This window comes from Schistocerca gregaria, unplaced genomic scaffold (assembly GCF_023897955.1).
Source record: "Schistocerca gregaria isolate iqSchGreg1 unplaced genomic scaffold, iqSchGreg1.2 ptg000569l, whole genome shotgun sequence".
NCBI classification, from domain to species: Eukaryota; Metazoa; Arthropoda; class Insecta; order Orthoptera; family Acrididae; genus Schistocerca; species Schistocerca gregaria.
In genome coordinates, this window is record NW_026061960.1 from 277,649 (window position 1) to 288,304 (window position 10,656).

Here is a 10,656-nt window from a genome sequence, read left to right on the forward strand (position 1 = left end):
CTATCGGCTACACAATTGGGAAGGACCGTGGTTGAAGCTGTAGTTAGAAATCCTGGTACGTTTCTCGTTTTTTAAGAAATGTTGTACCGATTTACTACCCTAATTTGAATTTTATTAGGTCTCGATCCTTCTATCGTTGAGAGCGTGATTTTAGGGAATGTATGCCAGGCGAATCTTGGTCAGTCACCGGCGCGCCAGGTACAATTAGCTGCTGGAATTCCGAACCACGTCGACGCCACGACAATTAATAAAGTGTGCGCGTCTGGCCTTAAATCGATTATATATGGCGTTCAATCAATTCAACTGGGTCAGTTTGATGTGGTAGTTGCAGGTGGGTTTGAATCTATGTCAAACGTGCCATACTACTTGGAAAAGGCGAGGTTTAACGGCTTTAGGTTTGGGAACCAAAAACTTATAGATGGGTTGGTTCGTGACGGTCTCAGCGATGCTTTCGATCATTATCCAATGGGATTGGCGTCAGATGAGACAGCACGTTCATTCAACATTACTAGGGAAGATCAAGACAAATATGCGCTTCTTTCGTATTCGAGGGCACAGGAGGCTACAAAAAAGGGACTGTTTCGAGATGAAATTATTCCAATTGCAGTTCCATCTGTTAAACGTCAAGAACCTTCCCGTACAATTATAGAAGATGAAGAAATTGGCCGTTTGGTTCCAGAGAAGGTTCATAAACTCAGAGCAGAATTTTCGGAAAATGGAACAGCTACTGCTGCCAATTCATCTAAAATCAGTGACGGGGCTAGTGCTTTGCTTCTCATGAGTTCTCGGAAGGCTTCAGAGTTAAATCTTAAACCGTTGGCACAGATTCTAGGCCATGCAGATGGAGCCACGAGACCCATTGATTTCACTATTGCACCTAGTATTTCTTTGTCGAACGCTCTTAAAATGGTCGGTTTGGGTGTCTGCGACATCGATCTTTGGGAAATCAATGAGGCCTTTTGTACGGTTCCTTTGGCTAACTCAAAGCGACTGGAAATCCCAATCGATAGATTGAATGTTCATGGCGGTGCTGTGGCGCTAGGACATCCAATCGGTGCAAGCGGATGTCGTATCGTTGCTACATTGATTCATTCTCTATCTCAGACGGGGGGAAATTATGGAGCCGCAGCCATATGTAATGGCGGTGGCGGTTCATCTTCCATTATCATTAAACGTCTTTGATTTTTTTTTTAGCAAAACCACTGGCATCATTTCTCATAACGCATTTTTAACGTTCCATATGACTTTTATTTCATGTTTTTTTTTTGATATCGCAAAACTCTTTTGAATTTTGTACTATTTAAAAATTTCTTCCTCTGCTGCTCTAAGTCTCTTAATTCTAAAATGGCATCTTTTAATGTATAGGGTCTGGCATCACGCTTTTCCATGAACCGTCTGAAGCTCTCGACTTTGCTTACTTTTTTCCTGAAAATTGACGTTATGACGCGATAAATGACTCTCAGGATGAGAATGGGCAGCAAATCATACACAGTTGGTCTTTCTGCGCCTTCAATATAGATGTTGATGTCGGGCTCTAACCCCTGTTCTTCTTCAGATTCTGCTGCAGATTTCTTAGCCTTGACTTTTTGATTTAGCAGATTTTGTTTCGTTTTGTAAAAATGGGATTTTTTCACCGTTTGTATAATGTAATGATAATTGCTCCATTTGAGGATATGCAATACTGCAGTAAGAATCAGTACAATGCCCAATATTACCAAACGAGAGTCAATTGAAGGAGCACGATAAGTTCTGATCCTATATGATTCGAAAAAGGGAATACCTTAAATACGCGTTATCAGACTATCAGACATACGTTTTATGTATTGCAATGCTGAGTTTACATACCATTATTCAGTAATTGATCATATTCCTGTCTTTTAGCTTCATCTGAGAGTATTTGTAAAGCTGTATTCGCGCGAACATATATATTGGTATCTTGTTTATTATTGCTACGATCCGGATGGCTAAAAAAATACGCGAGTTAATTATCTTTTTGGCCTTTTTTGAAAACGGTTTACAACGGATCGCAGTACTATTTCATAGAGATTATCCGGAAAGCCTTTTGAATTTCATGAAGAGATGCATTGTTTGATATATTGAAAAACTTGTAAAAGTTAAAGTTTTCTTGGACAGCATTGACAGAATCCCAGTAACTGTCTGTTTTTGCATGAATGGGGCCAAATAGCACAAGAATTATTACAAGGGATCCGTAGATGTGCAAAAGAGTCTTCATAACAATTTTTAATATAGTCTCATATGTCAAAAAAGAATATATGCACACACAAACATTTCTTATTTCTCTTCCTTCAACTGCTCTCTTTCACGGTTTCCTTTCTATTCCTATCTCATTCATATAACATATGCATGCACATTTCAATGCTTTATTTAGAATATGAATTGACTAAGGATGTATCTATATCTCAGAAATTACGAGATAAAAAATATTTTTATATTACAAAATTAGGATCCAGTTTTAATTTTACTTAATACTTCTCTAATCATGCCATCCGATAAAGTGGTCGTCTGTGATAATGGCACTGGTGTACGCGTCCAAACTTTGAACTAGTCACTCTATACAGATCTATTTCTTGCAGATTACGCATGACTTGGTAGAGTATAGATTTACTGAGCTGTGCTGAACACGCACTTTTCTGAATTTTGCAGTACTTAGTGTTCTAGATTAAATTTTGTTACTGATATTGAATTTTAGTTTGTGAAATGTGGCTTCGCTGGCTCCAACTTTCCAACTTCCATCTTTCCATCGATGGTTGGACGCCCAATTTTACGTTCAGAAGAAAAAGTGGAGGGCATTGAAATTAAAGTACGCCAATTTGTGTTTATTATTTGTTGGTCATTCAATACTTGCGAGTTTAATATAGGAGAGCACATATTAAAAAATGCGCAAATTTGATAAAACGACTAGTGAGTGTGTATATATTATACACATACATGGCATACACATTTTTGCTCTTTCGTTAATTCTCTTACCTCTTTTTAAGGACATTATTATTGGAGATGAGGCAAACAAACTACGCCAGATGCTACAGATCCGCTATCCCCTGGAACATGGAATCGTCCGAGACTGGGAAGACATGAAATATCTATGGGATTACACGTTTTACGAAAAACTTAAAATTCAACCTGACGAATGCAAAATTTTGCTCACAGAGCCCCCTCTCAACCCACGCAAGAACAGGGAGCGCATGCTGGAGGTCATGTTTGAGCAATACAACTTTAAATCTGTCTATGTGTCCGTCCAAGCTGTCTTGACCTTGTATGCGCAGGGACTCATGACAGGCGTTGTTCTAGATTCAGGGGATGGTGTGAGTCATATAGTCCCAGTTTATGAGGGTGCTGGACTTCCTCATCTAACGAAGAGAATTGACGTCGCTGGAAGAGACGTGACGAAATATTTTATCAAATTACTGCTTCATAGAGGGTACGTCAAAAGACAGATAATCAGTTTGTGTTTCTCTGACTGATCGTGAATTTTCGACATGCAGATATGCCTTCAATCGAACTGCTGATTTCGAGACCGTTCGTGAAATGAAAGAGAAGCTTTGCTACGTTGGATACGATATTGATCTCGAGAATCGTCTATCTACCGACACGACTGTGCTTGTTCAGTCTTATACCATTCCTGATGGTCGTGTCGTCAAAGTTGGTCGGGAGCGTTATATGGCTCCAGAGGCTTTGTTTACTCCATCTTTGATTGATGTCGACGGTCCCGGCATATCTGAAGCGGTGTTCAATTGTATCAATTCAGCCGATATGGACATTCGCCCGGATTTCTATAAGCACATTGTACTGTCTGGGGGTTCGACTATGTATCCTGGACTTCCATCTAGACTTGAGAAGGACATTCGTATGTACTATGCCGAACGGGTTGCAAAAGGAAATCAAGATGCGATCAACAAATTCCAGTGTCGCATCGAAGATCCTCCAAGACGTAAGCATATGGTGTTTTTGGGCGGCGCCGTCCTGGCTGATATTATGAAGGAGAAGGACAGTTTCTGGGCGAACAAGAGTGAATATACCGAAAAGGGTATGAATTATTGCCTGGACAAGCTCAGCGGTGTTATCCACACCTAAGAGACATCTATGATCAAAAAAGAATTTTTTTTTTAAAAAGATCTTTTTTAGCCATTTGAACCGATTTTTTTTTTTTTTTTTTTTATAAATCTTTTGTCATGGAGCAGCTTTAGTACCCCATTTAATACCCGGACTTTTATAGGTACTGTTAGTTTTTCTGTGTTGCTAAATGACTACTTGATAAGAGAATGCGCAGAACCTTTCTTGTACTGCATATGACAGATCACGCTATCAGATTATGCTTCGTTTATGCAGTTTGAGGCATTGCTTTATATCATTACATATCAATCATCAACCTGATTCCTCTTTTTTTTTTTTCAGCAGTCATGCCACACTCCTACGGTTATCGCGCTCGCTCGCGCCATGTCTTATCTGTTCCGTTCCGCCAACATGGACCCGTTAATCTGAACACGTATATGCGAGTCTTTCATCGTGGAGAATATGTAGACATCCGCCCCAACGCTAAAGTACAAAAAGGCATGCCACACAAGAAATACTGCGGAAAGACGGGGGTCATTTTCGACATAACTCCTCGTGCTGTCGCCGTTGATGTGACTAAACGCGTCCATAACCGTATCATTAGAAAGCGCGTATATGTTCGCGTAGAGCATATCAAAAAATCCAGATGTCGAGAAGAGTATTTGAATCGCATTCGTGAAATTTCAAAAAAAAATGCTGAGGCCAGAAAGAACAACGTCAAGAAAGTGAACTACAAGCGAACCCCACAACTTCCTCGCCCGTCTTACTCTGTTCCTATTAGTTCTGTCAATATTGAGACCGTGGCACCTATGCCCTACCGTGAAGTTTTCTAAAAATAAAAACAAACTGACAACCAGCGCGTGCATAACAGAGAAGCTATGATCTCTCTCGCAAATAAGCTCCGTATAGCACATTTTTTTCCTTTTCAGTGCCTATGAGTTCACGGTTTTTGGTATAAAGGGGGCCAACGGGCATCTTCGATGCCCGTGCTAATCGATTGCATAAAGAGATTTTTTGATGTACTCTTTTCTCCAAATTGGAAAAATCAGCACTGTGGGATATAAAAAAACGCCACCCACATTAACTGCCATGTGCCCGTATATTTGTTTTGAAGTATTCTGGATTTTTTTTGATTTAATTACTGTATGTCACATTCACCGGTAGCAATAGTCGTTATATCATAATATCATTCAGCATCTCGTCAAAGCGGATTTTATGAATAGTTTAAGGTACTTTTTTATCTAATGGGTGCATAGCTCAGTGGTAGAGCATTCGGCTGCAGTCCGACTGGTCACTGGTTCAAATCCGGTTGTGCCCTTAATTTTTTTTTGTATGGAGAAGAATTGATGTGCTACGCGACTAACAAAGCCAACGGCATTTTGTGTTAGAATTGTATTTATCCGCATGCTTTTTATATAGCTTGCATTGCACAATCGTGCAAAAAGAATATTATAATGAGTTTCTATATACCATATTGTTGTATATATTTTTTTCATTTTATTTTCAGAAGATGGGGAATAAAGCCGGGTACATACGATTCCTTTTTCTTGATTAGTTATTTTTTCTTATCAATCTAATGGAGATGCCAAATTTGCCAACACCAGCACATTCGCAGCAAGCATCAATTTTGTTTTCAGCGTCGTGATCTTCATTGCATACTAGACAGATGAAATAACCTATGTTGTTTTGAAAGAACGGCCAATAATGGTTCCATGGTTGGGGCTAATAAACACAAGATTAAAGCTTTATTGGATACACTGCAGACAACGATCTTTCCGACTAATGCTCCCCAGTATATATTGCTAGCGCCGAATTTCGATGTTTTGTATGTATATCGTAATTGGGACGTAAATGGAACACCAAACAGCCGTTGGTAGCCCTGTTAAGAAACAAAAGTGCGATTGTCGTATTTTTGAGAAGAACATTCACTGACAGACGAGTACATTTTTGTACGCATTTCGAACGGAATACTTGTTATGGATAAGAACGGAACTGTCATATTCCCCAAGCATAATGATGGATAAGAGCAAGGCATACAGTCTGTTTTCAAAATTGAAAATTACCGCCAAGCAGTTTGCGCGAACTCTGGGCGAAACGGAGACGACGTGCATTCATTTAACAAAAAATCGTATTGCTCTGTCTTACTATACCCTTAATGAATATGTACGTATTCTGCAAAAACCGTAATTCTCTTTTCAGATCACAAATAACGTCTTACTTTTTTTAGCACCTTTTAATTCGCTGGAGACTCAATTCACCTCAAAATTCACCCTCGTCTGCATCTCGGCATACGGAGCAGACGACTGCCAAGCCTCACAGTACGTGTGAGCAAGCATCACTTTAATTTTTTTTTTCTTCCTCTAAAACTGCATTGTTATATAGAAGATGCAAATCAAAGAGCAGTCCCCAACGTGAAAACCTTTAAAAACAATAATCAAGCAGATTACGACCCGCAATTAAAAAAAGGAATCATTACCTCACATATCGACATAGCTGAAATTCAACTACCTAAAGACCCTTTGTCTTCTGGCAATTTTGAGTACAATCAAGGCATGTACGGTCACGCTTCCTGTACCAAATTTTTCGACGAACTGCAGCGTACTAATACCTTTTATTTTACAGCGCAGAATCCTCCAAAATCTCTCTCCAGTGTAGAGCAGAAGCTGGTCCAAAAATTTCAGTTATCTGATCAAAGTCTTTCTACACAAAAAAAACAATTAGGCGATCAACAGCATAAAAACTCTAAAAAAGGCCTAACTCATTCTTTGTCCGAGATTTCAAATACTAACCTACTCACACATTCACATTCCTCCAGATCCAATCGCTCAACTCAAAACTTCTATTCGTTAGATCTGAGCTACGAGCAACATACGCAGCTGGAAGCGTTAGTGAAACAGCTTCAAGAACTCATCTGCGGCCCTACCGAGGACACAAAAGCGACGTCTGCTAATATGATTCCATCGCATTAATTTTTTTGTACATAATACCTGGCCAAAACGTTCTATTTCGCATGGCTTTCTTCACGAAGTATACAGACAAACATTCATCACCTCTCTTTGCTAACTTGTAATAGCACTTCCAAATTTACCTCAATCCTGGCCACATATGCATATACATGCACTCTGTGACGTATGCCTAAAAATTTCCAGTCCCTTCTATAGGAAAATCAAATTTCACGTTTTCAAACCATACTGGGTGTAGTGATACAACTTTGACATTCACCGAGCGCGTGTTAAATGCGGTCTAACCAATCCAAAAAAAACTATCAGAGAGCTGTATTCCTTGGTCATCCAATACAGTTGTGTGCTATCGCGCTCAAAAATCACCCGTTATCATATTTCAACAATTTAAGAAACCAGATGAATCAATCGCACAAAAACATCTCTCGGTACGATTTACGGGAAGTGTGATTTTTTTTACCGAAATGCTCCTAAAAAAAGAGGTCGTTGAAGACCCCCAGTCAGCATTAACAAGAATAGATGATAGATGTACATTCAAAAAAGATGTTTTATTTCAAAGCCACATTTTACCTCTATCCACCTAATACGTTCACTATACATTTTGCTAGTAGAGCTATTTTCATCATAAGATGTGCCTCGAAGAGACCAGTTCACTTGCCCTTTACCCCCGCATTTGATAAATTTTTACAGTGGTATCACTTTCCATATCTTTGGAACTCCCAGTCCTTATTATCTGAACGAGGTCGTTAATAAAAATTTAATGAGACATTGAGCAGCCCTCGAATATACATGCCTAGAGGGCAAACCTTGCGTGTCCTCAGCCATTTTGAGATACAGTGAAAGTGAAAAGCGTGATTACAGATACCCCATGCTACTGTACACTCTTTTCAGAAAAAATTGGTTATTGCTGATGTTTTTCGTGTAAATCTGCTGGAATTGAAACATACCTTCGGTTGTCGTAGATTGCTGATTAGCTTGACACTCAATGCCTTTTTTTTTGTTAAAAGAACAGTTCAATTGAAATTAGATCAGCTCAGGCGGACTATATATGACAACAAAAATTCAAAAATACGCCACAGCTGCGGCCAAGCCAGGACATTAACACTACTAAGTACAAAAAATGAAGCAACCCGAATTACGCACAAAAATCCATGATGTTATTGCGGCATATAGCGCAGTTATCTACAGCTATGTCTTTTGAAATATTGTGAGTTTTAAAAAAAAGGAATAGGATTTATAGAAGAGACTTACCCCAAGACCATAAAGCTACAGCATTCCATTTCTTCACTTCGAACCTCTTTTCGCTCTTATGCTTCTTGGCAGATTTTTTTATTTCTTCGTCGTTGTTGATTTTTGGAGGTTCTTGAGCGATTGATGACTCCATACTAAAATGCCGGATCTCAGACAAAATCATTATTTTTTGTATTTCTGTCAAGTAAAGCAGGCAAAGGCATTTGCAACTAATATTTTTGACAGTGAATGCTAATATTCTAATACAATAGCTGTTGGGCGTTTCCTAGAAGATGACTTGGTTGATGACTGTATTTGGAGAGATGGCTAGATATTTTTTTTACAATTAATTTTGCGTGTAGTATCTGTTAAATTTCGCATTGTTTTTATTTTTGGCCGTAGTGAAGTGTAGGATAAATGTCAGTACGTTTTGTGATAGTTTGAGTTTGCCATGAATACAAGGTAAACACATTTCCTTAATTATCGAAACCCTGTTGCGATTTAACACAATTATCAGTTCATGAACCTTGTGTTCTTCAGCTAGAAAATCGGGAAAAGCAGAGCCTTATATATTTTGTTCTTTTGGAAAAAATGAAGCAGGGTTATACAGGTGCTTTAAAACCTGTTTCGGGTAAGTCTGTTATGACGTCTAGCACAATTGAGAATCAGCTGAAGAGAGAAACTATTGGCCTTGAGACGCTCGACAGTTTTACAACTAAGCGACAAAACTTGATATTAGAAGGTGCCTCGATACCGTCCCGACCAGAGAAGAAACGAAAAGAATGTGCGGAGCTTTCAAAACTAAGTTTTGTCGATGAGGAATCTGAAGACGGGACGGAAACATTCATGCCTGTCTTGACAAAGCGTATTTTAAAAGACCCTTCCGTAGATACGAGCTTTTTACCGGATCGTGATAGGGATGAAAAAGAGCGCCAAGAAAGACTCAAACTTAAGAAGGAGTGGCTAGCTGCTCAAGAAAAAATTAAAGGTACTTTTTTTTTCTTTTATATTTTTTGTATTTTGTGCATTTTTTAACGATATTCTAGCTGAAAAAATCAACATTACATACAGCTATTACGATGGGACCGGACACCGACGCAGTCTGGTCGTCACAAAGGGAACTAAAGTGGATGAGTTTTTGTCCCAGGTTAGAAGGGAGTTTAGGCAATTGCGCAATGTCGCAACGGACCATTTGATGTTTATCAAAGAAGATTTAATTATTCCCCCTAATTATAGTTTTTATGAATTAATCGAGACCAAGGCGCGTGGCAAATCCGGGCCTTTGTTTTACTGGGATGCCCATGATGACATCCGATATATGAACGACGCCTCGATGGAGAAAGAGGAGAGTCATGCAGCCAAGGTGGTAGAAAAGAGGTGGTACGAAAGTAACAAGCACGCCTTTCCGATGAATAGGTGGGAAGTGTTCGATCCCGCAAAAAATAATCAGTATACGAAATATACTATCAAGGATAATATGAAGTAGAAAAACGTGCAGTTATTGGCGCTTGTTGGGTCTGTGTAAGTTATTTATTAACGCTCTAAAAAAAGCCTTTTTCCGATTCGTTTCCCGGAAAATATCTTTCTAGGATTTAGCGAAATATATGTAGTGTACGTTACAAGTTTAGGTGGGAGGTGCGATTAACTTTGATCGAAAGAGAGAAGTGGCGCAATCTTTAAATTTTTTAATGAGGTTTTGCATGATGAATAATTTAAATGACGAGACTGATGAATGATTGGGGTCAGCGTTAATCTTGTATTAACAAAAAAAACTGGCCTTCAATTGTTGATATGACAGACTATGGCTACTCTGATTATATACCTCTTTTTTTTTTAGTGTCAATTTTATTCGCAAAGTAGAGAGATGCTAACTTCTATTTTTACACAATCAGGGAAATGCGCTTTTCATTTCCTATGAATTTCAGTGACTGGCACATTACACTTCGGGCATGGAAACACAGGGTCAACCATCGTTGCCAATCTTATGCAATAATAGCAAAAAGTATGGCCGCAGTTTGTTAAATATGGAGTACAGATAAGAGATGAACAAATTTTACAGATTGATGAGTCATTTCTTATGCTTTGAGATGATTTAAGCCCGACGATGCCAGATGCCATATTACTAAATATTGTGAAAACTCTCGTGATACTATCAATTGGTAACATGGGTGCTATGAAGATCATAAATTCTGAAAAAGTATTCCATATAAGTTGGCGGTTCATATACTCAAATGAGACACTGCGATTCATATGGGGTTTCAAGTATGTTTGTTTCATCCTCAGCAGCCTATATATCAAGGTCACATACTGCCCATTGTATAAAAATAGCAGAAAATTAGCTGTAGACGACAGTTGATATAATTTTTCGAGGTAGACAATTTTTTTCTTGATATTT

The 10,656-nt window shown here is 38.7% G+C and overlaps 4 protein-coding genes, 2 long non-coding RNA genes and 1 other non-coding gene across 7 annotated transcripts; 5 read left to right on the forward strand and 2 right to left on the reverse strand.

Annotated features, from left to right (window-relative positions):
* Window positions 1–90: 90 nt before the first annotated feature.
* LOC126315388 (uncharacterized) lies at window positions 91–2,394 on the reverse strand. Its single transcript, XR_007555948.1, has 3 exons — window positions 2,034–2,394; window positions 1,846–1,964; window positions 91–1,780 (listed from the first exon to the last, which is right to left on the reverse strand). It is a non-coding gene; the product is annotated as an uncharacterized LOC126315388 (long non-coding RNA).
* On the forward strand, window positions 2,337–4,152 carry LOC126315387 (actin-related protein 2-like). The gene is made up of 4 exons (XM_049992642.1): window positions 2,337–2,542; window positions 2,711–2,821; window positions 3,000–3,439; window positions 3,504–4,152. The coding sequence occupies exons 1-4, from the start codon at window positions 2,501–2,503 to the stop codon at window positions 4,090–4,092; spliced, it is 1,182 nt and encodes a 393-aa protein (XP_049848599.1). The 5' UTR covers window positions 2,337–2,500; the 3' UTR covers window positions 4,093–4,152.
* Window positions 4,153–4,203: 51 nt separating this feature from the next.
* LOC126315352 (uncharacterized) lies at window positions 4,204–4,946 on the forward strand. The gene is made up of 2 exons (XR_007555942.1): window positions 4,204–4,234; window positions 4,417–4,946. It is a non-coding gene; the product is annotated as an uncharacterized LOC126315352 (long non-coding RNA).
* A 371-nt stretch (window positions 4,947–5,317) lies between these two features.
* Trnac-gca (transfer RNA cysteine (anticodon GCA)) lies at window positions 5,318–5,389 on the forward strand. Its single transcript has one exon. It is a non-coding gene; the product is annotated as a tRNA-Cys (tRNA).
* A 175-nt stretch (window positions 5,390–5,564) lies between these two features.
* LOC126315375 (uncharacterized) lies at window positions 5,565–7,507 on the forward strand. Its single transcript, XM_049992629.1, has 6 exons — window positions 5,565–5,598; window positions 5,765–5,896; window positions 6,057–6,234; window positions 6,299–6,389; window positions 6,454–6,625; window positions 6,694–7,507. The coding sequence occupies exons 1-6, from the start codon at window positions 5,582–5,584 to the stop codon at window positions 6,758–6,760; spliced, it is 657 nt and encodes a 218-aa protein (XP_049848586.1). The 5' UTR covers window positions 5,565–5,581; the 3' UTR covers window positions 6,761–7,507.
* Window positions 7,508–7,560: 53 nt separating this feature from the next.
* On the reverse strand, window positions 7,561–8,445 carry LOC126315376 (RING-box protein 1-like). The gene is made up of 5 exons (XM_049992630.1): window positions 8,283–8,445; window positions 8,175–8,225; window positions 7,979–8,020; window positions 7,825–7,914; window positions 7,561–7,764 (listed from the first exon to the last, which is right to left on the reverse strand). The coding sequence occupies exons 1-5, from the start codon at window positions 8,443–8,445 to the stop codon at window positions 7,727–7,729; spliced, it is 384 nt and encodes a 127-aa protein (XP_049848587.1). The 3' UTR covers window positions 7,561–7,726.
* Window positions 8,446–8,602: 157 nt separating this feature from the next.
* LOC126315412 (protein FAM50A-like) lies at window positions 8,603–10,283 on the forward strand. Its single transcript, XM_049992665.1, has 5 exons — window positions 8,603–8,684; window positions 8,779–9,249; window positions 9,308–9,641; window positions 9,813–9,872; window positions 10,154–10,283. The coding sequence occupies exons 2-5, from the start codon at window positions 8,853–8,855 to the stop codon at window positions 10,281–10,283; spliced, it is 921 nt and encodes a 306-aa protein (XP_049848622.1). The 5' UTR covers window positions 8,603–8,684; window positions 8,779–8,852.
* The last annotated feature ends 373 nt before the right edge of the window (window positions 10,284–10,656 follow it).

Bases quoted from the DNA above. Each gene is read 5' to 3' on its own strand.
- LOC126315412 (XM_049992665.1), top strand. From the start codon at position 8,853: ATGAAGCAGGGTTATACAGGTGCTTTAAAACCTGTTTCGGGTAAGTCT. The intron at 9,250-9,307 runs GTACTTTTTTTT...ACGATATTCTAG, and splicing joins TGCTCAAGAAAAAATTAAAG to CTGAAAAAATCAACATTACA. The intron at 9,642-9,812 runs GTACGAAAGTAA...CTCTAAAAAAAG, and splicing joins AAGGTGGTAGAAAAGAGGTG to CCTTTTTCCGATTCGTTTCC.
- LOC126315376 (XM_049992630.1), bottom strand. From the start codon at position 8,445: ATGATTTTGTCTGAGATCCGGCATTTTAGTATGGAGTCATCAATCGCT. The intron at 8,021-8,174 runs GTGCGTAATTCG...ACAAAAAAAAAG, and splicing joins CAATAACATCATGGATTTTT to GCATTGAGTGTCAAGCTAAT. The intron at 7,765-7,824 runs GCATGTATATTC...GACCTCGTTCAG, and splicing joins ACGCAAGGTTTGCCCTCTAG to ATAATAAGGACTGGGAGTTC.
- LOC126315375 (XM_049992629.1), top strand. The intron at 5,897-6,056 runs GTATGTATATCG...GTTATGGATAAG, and splicing joins GCGCCGAATTTCGATGTTTT to AACGGAACTGTCATATTCCC. The intron at 6,626-6,693 runs GTACGGTCACGC...TTTATTTTACAG, and splicing joins TTTGAGTACAATCAAGGCAT to CGCAGAATCCTCCAAAATCT.
- LOC126315387 (XM_049992642.1), top strand. From the start codon at position 2,501: ATGCCATCCGATAAAGTGGTCGTCTGTGATAATGGCACTGGT. The intron at 2,543-2,710 runs GTACGCGTCCAA...ATTGAATTTTAG, and splicing joins TCTGTGATAATGGCACTGGT to TTTGTGAAATGTGGCTTCGC. The intron at 2,822-2,999 runs GTACGCCAATTT...CCTCTTTTTAAG, and splicing joins TGGAGGGCATTGAAATTAAA to GACATTATTATTGGAGATGA.